The sequence below is a fragment of the Homalodisca vitripennis genome, unplaced genomic scaffold (genome assembly GCF_021130785.1).
Source record: "Homalodisca vitripennis isolate AUS2020 unplaced genomic scaffold, UT_GWSS_2.1 ScUCBcl_791;HRSCAF=3515, whole genome shotgun sequence".
Taxonomy (NCBI): Eukaryota; Metazoa; Arthropoda; class Insecta; order Hemiptera; family Cicadellidae; genus Homalodisca; species Homalodisca vitripennis.
Window position 1 is genome coordinate 64,786 of NW_025776899.1, and position 19,458 is coordinate 84,243.

The 19,458-nt window shown below is 32.9% G+C and overlaps 1 protein-coding gene across 1 annotated transcript; it reads left to right on the forward strand.

Moving 5' to 3' along the window:
- Nucleotides 1–1,889: 1,889 nt before the first annotated feature.
- On the forward strand, nt 1,890–17,855 carry LOC124370982 (jerky protein homolog-like). Its single transcript, XM_046829285.1, has 4 exons — nt 1,890–1,959; nt 8,259–8,379; nt 16,237–17,404; nt 17,454–17,855. The coding sequence occupies exons 1-4, from the start codon at nt 1,890–1,892 to the stop codon at nt 17,853–17,855; spliced, it is 1,761 nt and encodes a 586-aa protein (XP_046685241.1).
- The last annotated feature ends 1,603 nt before the right edge of the window (nt 17,856–19,458 follow it).

Sequence of the window (19,458 nt, forward strand, 5' to 3'; positions counted from 1 at the left end):
AGTCATTGATCAAGTGTTATTCTACAATGACTTACAACAAGGTAGGATTTAAGCCACTCCATGTGTCACGTAACAGGCTTCGCTGAAATTTCATGCAAAATTTAAAATATGTTGCTCATTTTAAAGTTGAGATACGTTGCAGAAATTTGTTCATCCCCCAGCGGACAAAAGATCAATTTTTTAAGGCTACTGAGTAATCAATATTGGCATGCCGAGTGCAATATGTGGGCATGCAAAGTCATAGATCTTGTTCTTCTCTATGGAGAAAAAGTTAATACATAATTTCTTTCATAACTCTACACTTGCTATTTTTCAAGATAACTTGCAAAAGGATATCTTAAATTTGTTCGAATTGTTAGCTTTTGTAGCAGTGATTAAATAATACAAGTTCCGGTCCGGATGTAAAATTACTAAAACACAAGATTGCGCTGAAGTATATCATCTAGCCAATTAATTTTAATATTTCATTTTCTCTATGTTATTATTTTTATGTTAATGTATGAATACACTGCATGTGTTATTATTTTGTATGTTAAAATGTCGTATGATTGTATTCAGCTAGTTTAAAAGTTTATTCTGCTATTTTTTCGTTGACATTATTGTTACACATACCAGCCTTGTAAAACCATTTACAAATAATCAGCTAGTTTCCATGGAAAACATAGAATTCATTGTTTTATACATTGATATGAAGCTTCTTTTAAAATTTAACTCTATATGTCAAGTCTTCTTCTTTCTCTTCCTTTTTAAGACTTCCAATTATCCAAGGTAAAATAAGTACATGGATTACATCAATTAATTATGCCTAGAAAGAAATATTCTATGTATTAACCTCCTATCCTTGCTAATGCTTAGAATGGTTACAAAACTTTTTTGGGGGTTTCCCTAAGGTTGGCATCAATTATAATTTATATAAACCTTATTGCCGACGACCTGCTTAAGACATTGAGTAGCAGTGGTCTATTCGTACAAGGCAGATCATTGAGTTTCCTTCGTGAGTAAGAACATCTCCACAGACTTAGCATTTTTTGAAATGATCCGCTGTGTAGGTTATGTTGGGAACAGAAGGAAGTATCCGAAATACCTGTTCCTATTTCACCACCTTGTGATAATAAACAACGATTTATCATAGGCATTCTGGTAGTGTTTTGAACATTCCAAGGAGGCTCTGATTGATTGCCATGACATGTTTTTGAGACTGCCGATGATAAAGTTTGGTTGACATTTGTTTCTAAATGATTCAAAGCATAAAAAATCGTCCTTCCTTTTAAAGACTAAGAGGAAAAAAGATACCTTATTATATGGATGATCCAGTAGTATCAGATATTTTTACTCCGATCCAGCTTGTCCCCACAGTTAGACATCCTAGATGAAGGGTGCACTCGTTCTATGTATGCTCCAGAAAAATTGAGAATTCCCTGCTCAACAAATGATCCCCAAAAATATGGGAACATCTACCACTCAACCTCAAAAATAACTGTAACTTACTTTATCAAAGCGTATATTTTGTTTTCACTCTGAATAATTACGTAATCTTTCGATCTAAAAGGTAATTCCTAGAGGTATATTTATAAAATAACCATTCCAAATCACCATTATCAAATCATATCACAGTAAATAACTTATGACATAAATATGTGGTTTCTCTATATAATGTATTTGTATGGGAGATCAGACAAGTAGAAATTAATAAATTTCTTGCTAGTAGTATCCTTGACATAAAAAGGCAACAAAAGATAAAAGAATTATATATGAAATATAATATACAGTTTCCACTCAAACATTATTTTATAACCATAGAAACAAAAATTGTCAGATAATTTAATGTTTGATCATTAAATAGTATTACGAGTATTTGTCAGCATTTTCATAGTCATTAAACTTGCAGCATGTCAGATAATCACCACATGTATCACAATTTGATGGTCGGAAGCTGGACGAGGATCAGGACTTACAAGGGTGAGTTACTTCTGTTATTTAGTTACGACAAGTTCTCCTAATAATGACTCTTGATACCCAATAAAATTTACATTTTAGTTTTAGTTTTAGTGGCTATTAAATACAACAAGACACACATGAAAAGTTTATATACAACGAGGAATCCAATTAAAAAGAAAATATAAGTTTCAAATATAATATATTATTTCGTTGAATTTCCTTTCATTTTTCAAAGACCTTCACTGATTTCATCCATACAAAGCTACTAAACTTGTGTTTGGGCTCCTTTTAATCCTCTCTGTACCCAAAAGCGTGCAGGGAGAATTGGGTTCAATTATTTTCCAGATTCCCATCGTCACAGCAGTTTTGGAACTGTTTCTCATGGTTTATGACAATATTTAATATTTTATGAGAATAATGTTCTAACGTACGTCTTCGAGCAACTTTTTAGACGTTTTTTGTTAGGCTAAATATTAAGTTTAGTTTAAATTAGTGTACTTTACCTGACTAACATTAGTAATCCACAACTACATCACGTTTAAAACTCAATAATTGTAAATACGGTTTAAAATAATTTTATAGAAAGATATAATCTACAGTTCCTAAGTCATTCCGTTAGTTACGTAAACATTCACCAGAGCACGCATCCTCGGTACAAGAGATAAGATATGGCAAATTAAAATAATACAGTAATAAAACTTCTTACTTTAGATTTAATTTCTTAGATTTAATTTCCATCTTCTAATAAATAGTATTCTTGCTATCAATAATAATAATTTAACTTATATGTCGTGGTAAACTAGAATAAATAATTAGTATACAAATGCGTCTAATGAACTTCTTAATTGAAAGGACACCCTCGTAAAGTGACTCCAGTATACAGCTTCTTTATAACGTGAATTTCCTAACAGTTTCAATAAATGTTAGATCTTTCCAGCGAGTTGTACCCTTCATTCATTTATTATATATTATAAGTCGCCTATTACTTGTTTTAGTTCTAAGACTAACATTTTAATCACGTCAGGATATAAGGCATATATTAATGGTCAGAACAAGTGTTTATTAGTTCCAAATATTTACATACGTGTACTTAATTTTGTTAGTTTTAAGTCCTTGAATCAATAAGTTCAAATTAAATGTCGGCCTTGACTATTTGTTTTAAAAAAATCTCCCTTTAACCATAGAAACCGATCTCATTTTTTGTTATCTAATAAGGAAAACAATTCTCAGCATGGTTTATATTCCCGAAGAACTTTTGAGCAATAAAAATGGGTAAATTTAATATCCTTTTTACCAAGAAACTGATTCAAAATGTCTGGAATCTAATACATTGCCACCTTACTCTAATAATTTTTGTCTGTCTCTTTTTCCAGACTCTATATTTAGAATTAAATAACTAAAATGTTCACGTACATTTAAAATTCAAAAGTACAGAAATTTTTAGATCTTAAATTCCTACTTATATTTCGAAACGTTAAACCTACTATTTGGGGTGAAAGGATCAGTTAAGGAACCAATTAAGGCTCTTAAGGATGGCGTCCTTTCTCCTTGTTATGGACGATCTGTTTGGGTCTGTAACAGTAGAGGTCTTTTTACACAGGTGTATGCAGATGAGATGACATCATAATTCTTGTGAGTGGTAAATTTAAAACTTCAGTTACGTACAATAACCTTAATGCAACCCTGAAGACAGCAGTAAACTGGTGTGATAGAATTGTCTTTGTGTTAACCCGGCCCAGGTTGCCCTGGTCACATTTGGATGATGACGTAATAGGGAGCCATCGGTCCTTTTTTGTCGAGGAGGCTCTATAAGCGAGATGATGCCAAGTCAAGTTGAAGTCAAGTTCCTAATTTTGTTGTTGACAGGTTATAGAATTTAGGAAGGTTTATTGCCAGGGGAATATGGTTACTAATATAGTGCAGGCTTCCGATCGGAGGGTTTTTGGTCTTGAGCCGAAGCTATTGTAGTTGCTTTATATGTGCGGGATTAGCCCTAGACTAACGTTTTAAGTTTTTGTTTTGTGGTTAAATACTGGGACGGATTGGCTTGCATCGTAAGGATATCCTCTCTGGCAATAAGCTCCGATCTGACCTGGTTACTGATGGTTGTCATCATCTAGCACGTTTGTGCATAATATTATTTTGTTTATGACTAGTTGGATTGTTTACCCACATCAGTAGGAAGTGCCTTCTCTAACCTTACGTAATAAATAAGTAGTAAAATTACCATGCTGATTCAGGTATAAGGTGTGATACACATGATTGCAGAACTTATACTTCAACGGTTTTCCTTTGAAAAATCTTTCAGGATTATAATGTTTTAAACGAAGGATGTGGTGTTCAAGGGGATTTCACAGATCAACGCCATACTCTGTGATCTCTTACATTTATTTGACGTAAAAATCTATAAGCAAGAAAGAGATATACCTTTAAAAGTTTGGTCATTATGCGTTGTAAGATTTAAAATTTCATTTACAAGAAAACTGGAACCGTAATTAATTTATGAAAAGATGGTATCAAATATTGATATAAAATGCAATTACATAAAAAAATGAATAGTAAATTCTAATGAGTTCTCCTTTGTGGTTTAACACTCAAATAAACATTATTTGGTGACACAATTATATCTGAAAATTCCTCTTCTCGATTTCTGATTTAAATTAATTTGTGGACAATAGCCGTTTTTAACGTGGTTAGATGCAAACATTTTGAGTTATTATCATTTGATTATAAATTAAAATCCCAAATGAATATTTACAAACATTTAATATTTTTTCAAGACAAAGGTTAGTTTATGCTTTAAAATAACCTTAGTTTTTTTAAATGTACCTAAATTGTGATACCTTGGTTTTTAATTTATTACTATAACTAATGAATACTTAACGATTTCATCAAGCCACTATTTTAGACAGTAAATATATTGTGTTGCTGATTGGGCTCATAGATGTACCAATAAATGCTAGTATATTTATAATTCCACTATATATTCTGTCCTATTATCCATAAAGTGTATATGTAGGCATCTCGCGTCTGCATGATAAAATGTCTTGTTCTTATATTTCTTATATAAAAAATAGAAATAAAACAACATCATCTAATTGGTTCGTTTGATATTATAATTATTTTATAAATTGCACTCTATTTTATGAATAATTATATTAGTTAGCTTACAATGCCACAACATTTAGGCTAAAACATTAAAGAAATTGTTTTAAATCATAAATTCTAGTTATTATACTCATTTGTGACCTTCCATTCTTTAAGTTTTCGTGAAGAATTGATTACTACCGTATGAGATTAGCGTATAAAATTCTCTCACAATGCGCCTTTTTACCTGAGAAGCCTACTTACTAATTAAATATAACCTATAAAGTGTCTCAAATATAATTTGCGGTATTATATTTATTTTTGAGCCACACATTTTATTAATTTATAAGAAATTAATTACTATTGTATAATGATAAATCGTCGTACAGGATTATCTAATTTGTGACTTTATTACCTATTGAGATACTTGCATATTAAATACTCTATGGGAAATGTCCAAAAAGGTAAACATAAATTTTTCGTAAACTAGCAGAATATTTGAATTGGTTTTACATGCCATTGCTACCATCTATATAAAAATATATTGTACTTGATATTACTATTTATATATTACTACGACAAATGATATTTTTATATTGAACTACAAAATACTTGAATACACTGCGTCCTGTCACACGGTAAGCAGCGAAATACTATATAGTTAAATTTAAAATTCAATTCATATTTAAGTTTTAAATAATATTGAAGTTTAGTAAAAATTTGTAAGGAATATTTTAATATATAAATAAATACGCTTAAGTTTTCTTTCTATCTAAGTAATGATTTTAAAAAGTTTAGTTAAACTCTGCCAAATAGGGTATCGTAATTATTACACATCCAAAAATCTTAAAAATAGTTTTATTTATAATATAAACTATTGTATAATAATTAGCAAATAGTATAACTTGTCATGTCGAACATTGTCCTTGGATATTGCATCCAAACACTAATAATGTAGTACATGCATCGGAAACGGGTGAAAAATATTATTATAATCTTCATAGTTAAGTTTTATTTGCCCGCTTGTGCCCCTAAAATATATGTGTCGGGGTAATCAGATAACAAGCGTTATGTTTAGTGTTATTAATAGTCATGACGTCAGCAATATAAGGGAAAGGTGTAACGTAACCAGCAGTTTACACAAAATATTATTTTATATCCATGGAAACAAAATGGCATTTATAATTTAATGTTTAAAAAAATTCTAAAGTGTTATGTCGATGCATTTTTCAATCTTCGTTCAATTGACAGTTAGTCACAGAAGTAGCACCAGGGACATGATGTGATTGACAGAAGCAGGACCAGGACCAGGACTTACAGGGATGAGTTACTTTAATTCAATATAAATCACAGATTTACTCACTATTCCTAGTTACACAAAGCAGTTTACATCCTAGTTTAGCAAGTATTATTTACAGAACAAAACAACATAATAGTTCATGAGTGCTAACAAGTACTAATTAATATACTTATTACACTTCACTGTTATGTTTTGTGTAAAAGCTACTAGTTTGTGCTTGGTGCTATGTATAATCCACTTAGTACCCTAATAGTAAAGGGAGAATCAGTTTAGAATATTTCATACCAATCGGACACCAACATATATTGGAAGTTTTCACGTAGTTTTATCAAAAATATATACAGGGTGATTCATGAAGTTCTCCCCCCACTTCTACAGCACATTGTACTAGTAAAAATAATGAAAAAATTTTATATAAACATTGGTCCGAAAACGCTTCGTTAGAGAGTTACAGCTAGCGAAAGATTTCGCCTGAATTCCTGGGTAATGAGTAAAATATATTAATACTGAACTTTTGGAAAGGTTAATTAAGTAAGAAATATTGTGGATTCTTATGTATTTTTACCTGATAAAGCTAATAAAATAGGTTTCAGAACTGTACCTGTAGTAGTTTTTGAGGGATTCAGAGTTAAATGCAAAAAATTGGGGCATGAAACAATGTTTTTTTTTAAGTTTGATGTACAATAACTTTGTTAAATTGGTAATAAATACATAAAATCAACAAACATTAATTGTAGAGAATTTAATTTTGAGAAAATTGATATAATCAAAGTCTAAAATAAAACAGAAATAAGTACCAAAAAATTGATTTTATTCAGTATAATACATTACTAGCTGTAAAGAAATACCGTACGGTATTTAGTTAAAATAAAACAAAAACAAAATGTTTGTTCCTTAATGATGAGATAAATTGAGAAAACAAGATTAACTGTTAAATAAATTTGTTTGGAAATAAAAATAACATGTTTTATTACGTTGTATTTTTTTTAAATAAAAATTTACATCAAATGTTCGAAAATAAATGAAGCAAACATTTTCCCATTATTGTTTACTAATCATCGAAATGCAGTTTTTTGTTTTATTAATTTCTAAGTTGGTAACGCACGAATAACAGCTGATCAACAATGGTATTCTGTACTGTTACGTTAGAAGTGGGGGGGAGAACTTCATGAATCACCCTGTATAACTGTTAATGAGAAACATTTTCTTACTTGTGTTTTCCAGCAATCTTTCTAGCATTGATAGTAAGCAGGATATTAGTTATGATTTGAAATTAGACAATGCTTTTTTTTAAGATATAACAAGAGTAACTAATTTTTGTATAACTGTTATAATTTAATAAATAAAATCTCTGTGCCAAAAAATTGTGACATAAATATGTTCTAGAAGTTTTAACTCATTCTATTAGTTACTGAAATTCACACCAGAGCTTTCTTTCACAGTAAAAAGAAATAATGACGTACCAACTAAAATTATAAATTATTAGGAGTGCCTATTTAGATACCAATACTATCTTTAAATACTACAATTTCTCTTTGTAATTGATAATGATTTAATTCCTGTTTGGAGAATAATGCGTCAACTAAACTTCAAAATTGACAGTGCAACCTGCCTGAGTGCATGATTGACTAAACAACCCTAGCAAACGCCTTCGATAAAAATTTGAGTTATACAACTACATCAGTACATATTTATATCCAGACTCCAAAAGGTAGAGCTCCGAGTAGCACACACAATACACTCCAAAAAAAGGTTCACTTAAAAAAGTCTCGTATCAAACAATGATGATCGTCATCTATGACGTTCAAAGAAAGGTCAATTTTGAGTTTTTATGGCATGAAAAAACTGTCAACACAGTAGTTTATCTGGAGGTGCTTGAGACTAAAATCTCAAGCATGATGACTTGAGACCTGCGTCCGGCCTGATATTAAAGTCATCTTCAAGCTCAACCATGAAAATGCCCCCAACCACACGGCCTTCGTCATTACCAACTACCTCACCCAGAATGAAGACCCTGTAGATCCCCAGCCTCCTAACGGCCCTGACATAGCTCCGTGTGCTTTTTTACTACCGAATGAAGAGAGAACTGAGAGAAAAGAACGGGGAGTTGGTGGGAAACGTCCTAGCTGAAGCTATAAGGCTCATGAGAGGCATTGCAGTCGAGAAGCTCCAGGGTGCTTTCCAAGCGTGACCGCATTTTCTACGCTGGTGTATTGATGCAGAAAGAGAATATGTTGAAGTTTGTTGTTCCTTTATACCAATCGCATGAATAAATCAGTTTTGTTTTTTGGAAAATGCTCATTACTTTCATAACGCACCCTGTATCCTCATGTCTCATCAGGTGCACAACTGAGTGCACTACGATGTTGACTGACACGATCCAAAAGCACAATGGAGCTACCCAGTCTTTCATAAAGCAGATATGGTGGGAGGGCTGATTCAATGTGTATGTTGAGTTTAGCTCCAGTTCAATTTCCTCTTAGTGCAGCGTATACAATATGATGCTGTTTCAGACTTCTTAAAACTCGATTTATCTTCGTCTAAAGAGACCAAAACATAGTCGGTGACGAAAACGAAAAAAGTTCAAACAAAACCCCATGTTTTGACACATTCACAACATTCACTGCCTTCCTCACTGAACCATCCCTTCTCACCATACCTGTGTAATGTTTTGAAGATTTTCTTGCACGTAAGACTTTTTTTGTGTGGAGGACGGTTTATTTCAGTTGCTGTACGTAAGAGGAAGGTAAACTGGAGATAAACTCAAAACTCATAGATCAAGTATTCTAACCATAGTAGCGTTACTGTATTTGATATTATTTCATAGCAATCGAACGGATTTGGCTGAGCGTTAGCAAATACTTTTTGTTCATGCATGCAACCTTGATAAAACGATAAAACAGGTGAATTAATAAGCATGTCAACAAACTGTCTACGAACTATCATGTGTGATGTTAAAGGCACTTTTATTCATAGAGTAAAAAGAAATTATAATGTATTGTGGCAATGTTCAAAGTTACTGGTAATATATGACTTAATTGCACACATTCATTGTAGTACCTTCGCTTGTTTACTAGAAATTGTATTCGAGTACTGCTGTGAAACCATAGTACTGCATAAGGTTTCTACATAGACAAAAATTAATTGTATGATGGTGGCCGAGCGTCACAGAAGCCTAATATTAGCTAACTAAATTCCTTAGTTAGCTCACACGATTTCTCTTTTATGTCACCGTGAATGTATACATTGCTTTCCTGTATGATTGTTTGTTTTTCTGTCTACAGGATAAATTGAAAATGAAACAAGCTATATATAGTTCTAATTTTGGCATGCATACTCAGCGAATTCTATTACATAACACGTAACAAATGTGAAGACTAATATAAAATAGTTTTGCAAATTTCTCATTTCTTATATATAAGGAGTCTGACTTCACTCTCCTCTCCTAAAGTTTTAAGCTTTCAAGCAATAACGATTGAAGTTTTGAGTTGAGTGTCAATTCCCATTACATTATTTTGCTGCCAATATTAAAATTTTAAAGGTAAAGGAATTTTAAGTCTAATGTGAAAACCCTACATACTCATCCAGTTTGGTATATATAGCCTGAGTACTGGGAAATGAAAATACTCATGTAGTGACATGGATGGTGCTGGGAATTATTCCCATGAACACCACTGAAGTTATATCCGTAGTCTTTAAATTCTTTCTCACATTAGGCTGACACGAGTAGGAACTCACCAGAGCTAGGTCAGATGAGTAAACGAAACAGGCAGGACTACAATAATTGCTAAACATACAGGACCTTGAAGGATAAGTGTGTTAGAGACACAGAGAGACGGGTGGCGAGACATATATATTTCTAAACCTAAACCGTCCTACGCTGTATATTGCCTTCCATAAAATTATGTTGAACTTCGAACAACCACATCTCGCCTAAGAACGGAATACAGAGATCCTAGGTGTCCACAGAGGAATCACAAGGCATGAAGATTAACACATAGATAAAGTTTCTAACGTAGTAAAATAACACTGAAGGTGACTTATGACCTCAACGTGAAACCGAAAGGCCACCAGCTGTACAGAATATAGATCTGCCCCGTAGATATTTTGCTGATTCTTTTGGAAATTAAATTAGAAAGTATATCAGTTAATGATTTCCTTCACAAAAGCGTATTCAATGTCAAGGTCGATAACTAATAGTTGCAATAAAGTTAAAAGCATTTATTTTATATTATATTCTACTGACTAATATTATAAACAATATACAATATTATATACTCGTATAATTATATCTTCCGTAATTAATCTATATTTCTGCCAATATGTTTTGTATGCGAGCGAAAACCTGGCTAAAAGTGACATTCCTGAAAAAAACTTTTCTTAGTTTTCCGATTAATGTCGCATCATCTTCCTAAGTTACAAAATCGTTTACTGTAATTAGTAAAGTTAATGCAAGGTTCTTACCTCAGTTTCCAAGAACTGACGGAGAGGCCAGTAATTTAACGTCTGTTTTACACCCTGAATTACTGGTTTACATGTTTCAAGTTCAACGCATACCTAAAAATACATACGTAACTGATTTATTTGTTATAAATATTTAAAGCTATACATATAATAAGTATTTATTTGAATAATGAAAATGTGTGCAATACAGGACACAATATATATATATATATATATATATATATATATATATACATATATATATATATATATATATATATATATATATATACATATATATATATATATATATATATATATATATATATATATTTTATTGAAATTAAATAAGGCTATTGCCATTTATACAATTTAATGTAAATAAAAGTAGTTTGACAGGTATTTGGTCTTCCGATCATATGTTAGTTTGCTTATTTAAACGCATATGTGACAGATACGGCCAAATACAAAATAATTGAATCGGAAAAAGTAAGCGCTCTGTGGTGTAATGGTAGCACATTCACCCGGCAAGTGAGAGATCCGGGTTCGACTCACGGCGGTGCAAGTATTTTTTGTGATTCAATGTTTATTGAAATTAAATAAGGCTATTGCCATTTATACAATTTAATGTATATATATATATATATATATTTGGATATTGAATTCATTTTATATTTAGACGTTTATTTTTGTCGATGTAATTTACTATGTGTTTATAAAGTATTCCTTTTTATACATTTAATAATACGATATCCTATTCTATTTTTAAAAATTTATTATTACAAGCGGTCTAGATACAATTTTCTGTTCTAATTGTCAGATTAAGAGCCCTTATTCGGATTGAAAGTGAGTTAAAATACAAAAAAACACGTTAAAGAAGTAATGTAATAGAAGTGTCAAATCAACAACTAGTTCCTTTTCTTGTAGCGGGGCTGTGCAGTAGTAAGTACAGTAATTGATATAAACCCTTAGTTTTATGTCAGACTAGGGCACGCTGAGAACAATTAATGACCAAGGTTTAGAGTAAAACGTACAAATTAGTGTACTAGTGTATCTTACAAAGAATAATTTACAGGTTTAAAGTGTCGTAGATCACCCTTTATAAATATAAAAAATACTGGAATATTTGATAATATCGCTAACAAATAGTTGGCCGAAAATGCTTAATCTTTCTTTATCGTTGACTGACGGTTGGATTTAAATCTTTTTAATTGATTTTTTTAATAATTTTTTTTTTAATCTTCCTTCATTATAGTTTCTTTATTACGACCGGCACCAAATCTAGTTTTTACGAGCAATTTCATGCTGGAAGGAAATATTTTATAAATTTTAAGGAACTTGAGGCTGTTTGTTTATACTCGTGAATGCTTGACCCTTATTTATTGACTAACAATAAATATAACGTTCTCTTGTGGTTGTGATTTGTAATTATAAAAGAACTTTAATTGCGTGGGATAAAATATGGACACTTTTATTAAATAATCCAGCTGATATGTCCCCTACATAAGTACACATCTAAATTACTTATATTTAGACTTTATATATCCATGGAAAGAAAGCAAGAAGTTTTCGGTATATTTAAAAGTTTTGAACTTTTCAGTACAATATTAAATTCATTCTAATCGCAGCACCTCGGAGAACCACCAAACGAGGAACAGGATGTGAGGCTCTTAGAAAGGACTAGGACAAAGATCTACTATGAGATATTATAATTTTTGATAGATCATCGTTTCTGCTCTCACTAACTCATGAAATCTAAAGTACGCAGTTTAAATCCTGGTGTTACTGACAATTTATCACAGCATATTACACTAGACCAGTGCATATACTACTATACATAAACAATAAGATATAACAGTTCAGTATATTACACACATAGCAACGTGGTGAAAAGTAAACAGAAATTCCTGTTTGTTGATCTTTTCATTACTTTTATATCTTGAATTGAATGATTAATATGCAGAATAAATTCCACTAGTACGTTATCGGTTAAAATGTGCGCTTTGAGCTGTATGTAATTCTCCACGTACCTAAAGCAAGCATATTGAATCACTTTAATATTTTCCAAGATATGTATTTCCAAAAGTTGGATCTTTTCCGTTATGTGTCAGCAATTTCTAAAAATTATTTCTATGTCTTTGTAATAAAACAAATACCACATACCTTTATTCTGGAGGCCAGTAGGCGACAATATCACTAATAATTTGTTCAAATAAGTCTTTATCACGATTTCGGCGACGCCACAAAAATTCACACAAATATGAGTCAATCATAGAGCGCCGCGTACCGCACTGAACTTTATTCCGATGTTTTGCAAGCCAATGGGTTAGATCACGCGATGCTTGCCCGCTGCGCAGCGCTTCGCGCTGCTTGCTCTTTTAGAAAAAAAATTTACTCGAGCTTGCAAACTCCAAGCCCAGATCAAGCGGCGCGCGTTGGATCTTTCAGGAACTGACTGCACCGCTACCGTGGCTCCGTTATCGCGCCGCCTCGTTATCTTGTCCAGACGGGCAAAGTCCAACCGGTTATAACTACTGTCGGCAGTTTGTATTATCTAAAAATACCTATTCTTCCATTACAAAGTGAATTCCACTCAGTTTTGCCTCATAGACAATAAATAGAAATTGCTGACACATAACGGAAAAGATCCCAAAAGTTTACACTTTCAGATCTAGTCGTCACATGCTGCATGAAGAATCACCAGAATGTGCCTAGTAGACACCTTCTACATTAGCTGAGTAATTACTGTCTCAGCTAAACAACTCCAGAGCCCGAGTTCGAGTCCTTGTTCAGGCACACTGTATACGCATAGTAAAAATAATCTTAACCTAGTTTGAAGTATGGTCATTCATGATCAAATATTCTTCGTTAGTGTTTGAATTTAAATAACAATATCAATAAAACCTAGAATTAGCTGCGGAATTTTACGTTTTGTTTAATACGTTCAATATTTTTCAGTTCAGGGAATATAACTGTTTAGATAAAAAGGTCTTTACTTAATTGTATATGTTAAAACTTCACAATAGCTTAAATTAATAGATTCAAGACCTTTTATTAAAGCTGAAAGCCACTAAAACATTTCAGTCCTGTTTACTATTGCTTTACACAAACACCCAAATAACTGTATTAAATATGTATAATACATAACATGTCTCATACTAAGGAGATTTTATTTCAAACGATTTACAAGTGAGAACAGTTTTACGTATGTGTATGTAGAGAGCCTAACAATAAGTTGTGTGCCTAAGATCTTATTTTCCTAAGAAACTGGTATTTAGTTTCTATGGAGATGTGTACTGATTCATTTAATCTAAAGAATTAAAAAGAATTCATGTTGTGTATTTAGTCTATACTTTATCAAAACTATCGAGTATCTAAACTGCAATAATCTTTATGTTAGGATTTATCTATATCTGTTAATATAGATTTTAAAATAAAAACACTACTCTTGATGTTTTTATTTCTTAATCAAGCTACTCCAGAAACACTTCATGATCTATATTAGTCCTATTAAATTGATCCTATATGTGAGTTTGAATTATATAAGAATTGAAATATGTCAACCTAAAATGAAGGTTTACTATAAGTTAAAATATATTAACTTTCTGTTCTGTATATAAAAGTACTTCTTGTGCAATGCTTCAATCTGCTTACAAGTACTAACAACTATAACCTTCAACCCACTTAGGGTCTAATAGAGTAAGCCAAAAATATAATTAATGGAATCCATGGGAGTTAATAGCTAAAATTTAGTACAATATTAAGAAAGGTTAAAATAATAGAATGGACAAACGATAACATTAAGAATCGGTTTAATGTTAGTATAATGTACACAAACACGTAAAGGTGAAAGCCAAAATAAATAGAAACAGGAAAATTATATACAACGGTGTCAATATTAATATTGTTATAATCTCCATAGAAACAACAAAGCACATATAGTTCAATGGATTTCGATAAATTGAAAAGTAGTTTACAGAAGAATTCGTTGAACACACACCACGTTGATTTGGAGGAGCCCACCCAAAACAAGTGCGACTAGGCTAAAAGCTTGATAAGGACCAGGAAACCTTTCGTACTTCAGTATAATAAGTAAAGTCATTAGACACGCAGGGCGTAGAAAATCTACACCGGGATTCACACAGTACTATGGCATAGACCAGGATCGAGACAAGGACTTATAGATGAGTTACTTTAATTATTTACAGTTCAAAGTTTTTCTCTAACTATTCTTCTAACACAAAGTAGTTTAAATCTTAGATTTAGAGATTTATAATTACAGAAAACACATTGATAGAGTTCCTATGTAATAATGTAATTATTAACAGGATTTAATCTTTAAGGATATTTAATACTATTTTAATGTATTTGCAAGTGAAGTTTATCTAAATCAACGAATATCTTTCTTATATTTTGTGGGCAAACAGAAAGAACCCCTGATGTATTGATTTAAATCCTTTAAGTGCTATAAGTATACAGAAATAATCAGTTTACAATCACCTTCAAAATCTACTCTAAATGTTTTATGGTCCTTTCAAATATATACATATTTGATAAAACGTGTAAAGATTACTTAGAGAATTACTTGGTTAAATATGCCTGAGAGACATCTTTCAGGCATTTTATAGTTGTTTAATATTAAAAATAATTTAAATTAGTGAATTATAGTTGACTTAGGATTAAAATTAATAACTTAATTATATTTACTTGTTTGCACTGAAAACTTTAATAAGGATATTGAAAAAATTTGAGGAGAAATACGGTCTATAATCTTGAACTTATCTGTTTAGTTGCTGAAATTACCACTAGAGCTCTTTTGAAATGTACAAGACTATTAAAGTAATACAGCCATAGAAATAACTTATTAGAATCCATTTTTGCCTTTAATAAATTTAACAATTAATAATAATATTACCCTATTGCATGCAAAATTATAATGCATCGTTTTAGAGTCATGTTTTGTTACGAAAATTGTTATGTTTTTGACTACAATGTATTTTTTTAAATCATAATTGTGGTTCATTATTTTCCCCGAAAATTAATGTGCATTTTTAATGAATCAGTTTACAACGCCCAAATCTCTTAAAGGCTTGAGTTCGAGTCCCGGTTAGATTAAAACAATTAAATGCATACAATAATCAAATGCAATAAACAATAGTAAGTACGTATTAAACGTAATAATAATATTACAGCTTCCTGTCTTTTACGGTAACATCGCGTGGTCGAAACTGAGTGCCATTGTTTGTGCGTAATGAATCTAGTAGAAGCCACCTGTCTGTGGTGGGCGGGGCGAGTTGGTCGGTGACCTTGAAACAGTGTGGCGCGCAAAACTATTGGACTGCCACTACCTCACCCCTATCCCCTCCACCACCCACCCCGGTGACGAGTGGCGAGACGACAGTTTAGTGCAATCTTCCATACGCGCAGCACGTGCTCTTACTGTGTATTCTGTAGTTTGTGGTTTGCAGTTTTGTTTGTTCTTTGCTCTGCTCTGTGCGTATATCCGATATCATTACGGCTAGTAAACGTAAACACAACTCGTGTACGTTAAAAGAAAAACTCGAAGTTCTCAAAAGACTAGACAATGGTGAAAGTGCTACTCAACTTTCAATTGAATTTGGTGTCGGTAAAGCGACGATCAGTGACTGGAAAAAGAAGCGGGCAAAAATCGAACAATTTTGCTCTGTTACAAGTGAAAACACTCAAGAAAAACGTCAAACTACTACTGTGTCATCGTATGACAAACTCGATGAAGCACTTTACTTGTGGTTTTCTCAAGAGAGACAAAAAGGCATTCCCATTACCGGCCCTCTTATTAAAGAAAAGGCGCTTCTACTAAACATCCTTATGGGAGGCGATCCGTCATTTTCGGCTAGTTGCGGTTTTTTAGATCGGTGGAAAAAAAGGCACGGTATCAGGCAACTGACTGTAACTGGCGAAAAGATGTCTGCAGACAGCAACGCAGCCGCAGAATATCTTCAGGAGTTCAAAGAAATTACATCCTCCTACTCACCCCAGCAAGTGTACAACGCTGATGAAACGGGGCTAAATTTCAAAGCGTTGCCAACAAAGAGCCTAGCTTCAAGAGAAGAAAAGTCCGCTCCAGGATTTAAAATGGATAAGCAACGACTAACCGTATTAGCATGCAGCAACGCTTCCGCCACCAATAAGATACCTTTGATGGTTATCGGTAAATCCAAAAAACCTCGATGTTTTAAAAACATGAATATGAACGCTCTGCCGGTTTACTATAAAAACCAAAAGAAAGCTTGGATGGATCGTGCTTTATTTCAAGAATGGTTTGAGAAACAATTTGTGCCCAACGTGAGAGCCTACAATGAAGAAAATAGACTGCCTGATAGAGCGTTGTTACTCATAGATAACGCTCCGTCCCATCCGGATGACTTAGAGCTGGTTATTGGTGATATAAAAGCCATTTTTCTACCACCGAACGTTACTTCGATCATACAACCAATGGACCAAGGAGTTCTACAAGCGTTGAAGCAAAATTATCGGAAAAAGCTGCTCCGAAGCCTGCTTGAGGAAAATGAAGACCTCACAATTCTCCAAAAGCTTAAGAAAATCACGATCAAAGATGTAATTTTCTGGGTGGCAGATGCTTGGGAGAACACAAGCGTAGGAGCTCTGCAGAAATCTTGGAAAAATTTTTTGGCCTGATCTGCAGTTTGTTGAAGAGGTTGTTCCACCGGTAAATGAATGCGAACTTCTTCCTCTTGTAAAAAAAATACCGGGATGCGAAAATGTAGAGAAGGAGTGTGTTGATGAGTGGACGGCTGTAGATGACAAAGGCTTCGAGGAGTACACAGACGAAGACATCGTGGCACAGGTGCAAGGAGTCCCAGCTGATGACTCATGTAGCAGTGAGGATGAGGGAGACGCCCAAACTACCGATATTGTTCCACACAGCGCAGCTGCAAGTGCCTTTGACCTCGCTCTACGCTACGTCGAGCAACATGCCGCTGCTACTCCCAATGACGTAATGTTCATTCGGCGTTGGCGAAACATTGCATCGTCCAGTCGTTTTAGTGTGTTGCGTCAAAAGAAGATCACTGACTTTAGGTCTTAGCCCTTCCCGCGCTACGGCAATTTGGGACGCACCATACCTAAACGCTACACATAGCCTACCTCAAAAAAATTTTTTCCATAAAGTCAACGCTAATGTTGTATTTGAGTTTGTTACCATATAAAAAGATTTTGGGAACGAAAAAAGTACAATTTTATTTAATACGTTTATTTAAATTATAAAACAATATAAATACGCCAAATTTAATGAAATGTTCAACGAAATTTTACTATCGTGTATAATATTATATTATAGTATATTATACGTATAGTATGTATATTACACAATTAAAATAAAACATTAATGGGTATAAAAAGATCTAAAATTAGCCATCACGGTGTTCAAGATAACGTCAACGTGTGGTACGTCTTGAAATACGTATCCGGGTGCAAGTTCGGCCTGGCGGTGCATGTCTCGCACACGTAAATGGTCTCCTTGCGTAAACCGTTGCGTGTACACACAACACATCTTCCCAATATGTCAAAAACCAATTTGACAACGTAAACACAACAGTTTCACACGCAGTCCGCGAACGAAGTAAACCGGCGAGTTAGTTCGTCAGTAGCGCTTGTGTCTGGCAAAACAGGCAGTGGCATGGGTAGTGCGCCGCCATTTTGCAGCTTGGAGAAAAACCGGGAGGCGGGGACAACACTATTACTGTGTTTTTCTATTGAGGGATATATGCTCCAGCAGTTGCTGCACTCCACCGGCAAAACTGTGAACTATTTACTCCCAATAATAACCTCAATGTTTAAAAGCGAGTATATTTGTCAACAGCGTTTTTAGCAAAGTAAATATTGGCGGTTATATTTGTCAACAGCGCGCGAAGGGTTAAGAAAGTGTTGGGTTTTGCAGTGTTTTGTTTTACGTTTTTATCCCTTATTGTGTCCAAGTTAAAGTACAAATTATTTGCTAAGCCTTGCGTAGGGGTTTGTACATTATAAATACAGTACAGTACAGTACTATGTTTCATTTATTAACAGTATAAATTCCGTACAATGTATGTATCATCTAACGTTTCAAATGTAATTTCAGTTTCTATATGTCAGTAAGTAAATGCTTTGAGAAATAAAACTTACGTTTTACTGTAATAACTGGTTTTAATTTATTTTCCTGCCTTTTTAGCAATTTTATATTTTCTCCTAGCCGTGTTCGGATTAGGCGGATTTTCGGATTGGCGGGGTTCGGATCGGCGGGACTCTACTGTATATGGTTTTATATCGCTTCAATACTCTTAGTGTACAGAAAGAATCAGTTTAAAGCTATCTTCTTTAAAATCGCCAAGTGTCTTAAGATCCATTCTCACATATTTTATACAAAGTAAAACACTACCAAAAGAATTATTTTCTTAAATGTGTCTGAGAGAAATCTTTTAGGGGTTTTATAGTAGAATAAATATTGAAACTAGTTTTAAATTACGAGTAGTATATGTTAGCTTATTTAGGATTAAGATTCAGAACGTATTGCGTTAAAACTCAAAGATTTCTAAAAACTTTGTGGAGAATTATAGTCTATACATTTTAATTTATTCAACTAGTTGTTGACTGACTTTATTTTCTTGTTTTATCTAGACCAACAAATAAATTTCGTATGTTTTGTGGACGAA

Bases quoted from the DNA above. Each gene is read 5' to 3' on its own strand.
- LOC124370982 (XM_046829285.1), top strand. From the start codon at position 1,890: ATGTCAGATAATCACCACATGTATCACAATTTGATGGTCGGAAGCTGG. The intron at 8,380-16,236 runs GTGTGCTTTTTT...TGTGGTTTGCAG, and splicing joins AACGGCCCTGACATAGCTCC to TTTTGTTTGTTCTTTGCTCT. The intron at 17,405-17,453 runs GTAGGAGCTCTG...CCTGATCTGCAG, and splicing joins ATGCTTGGGAGAACACAAGC to TTTGTTGAAGAGGTTGTTCC.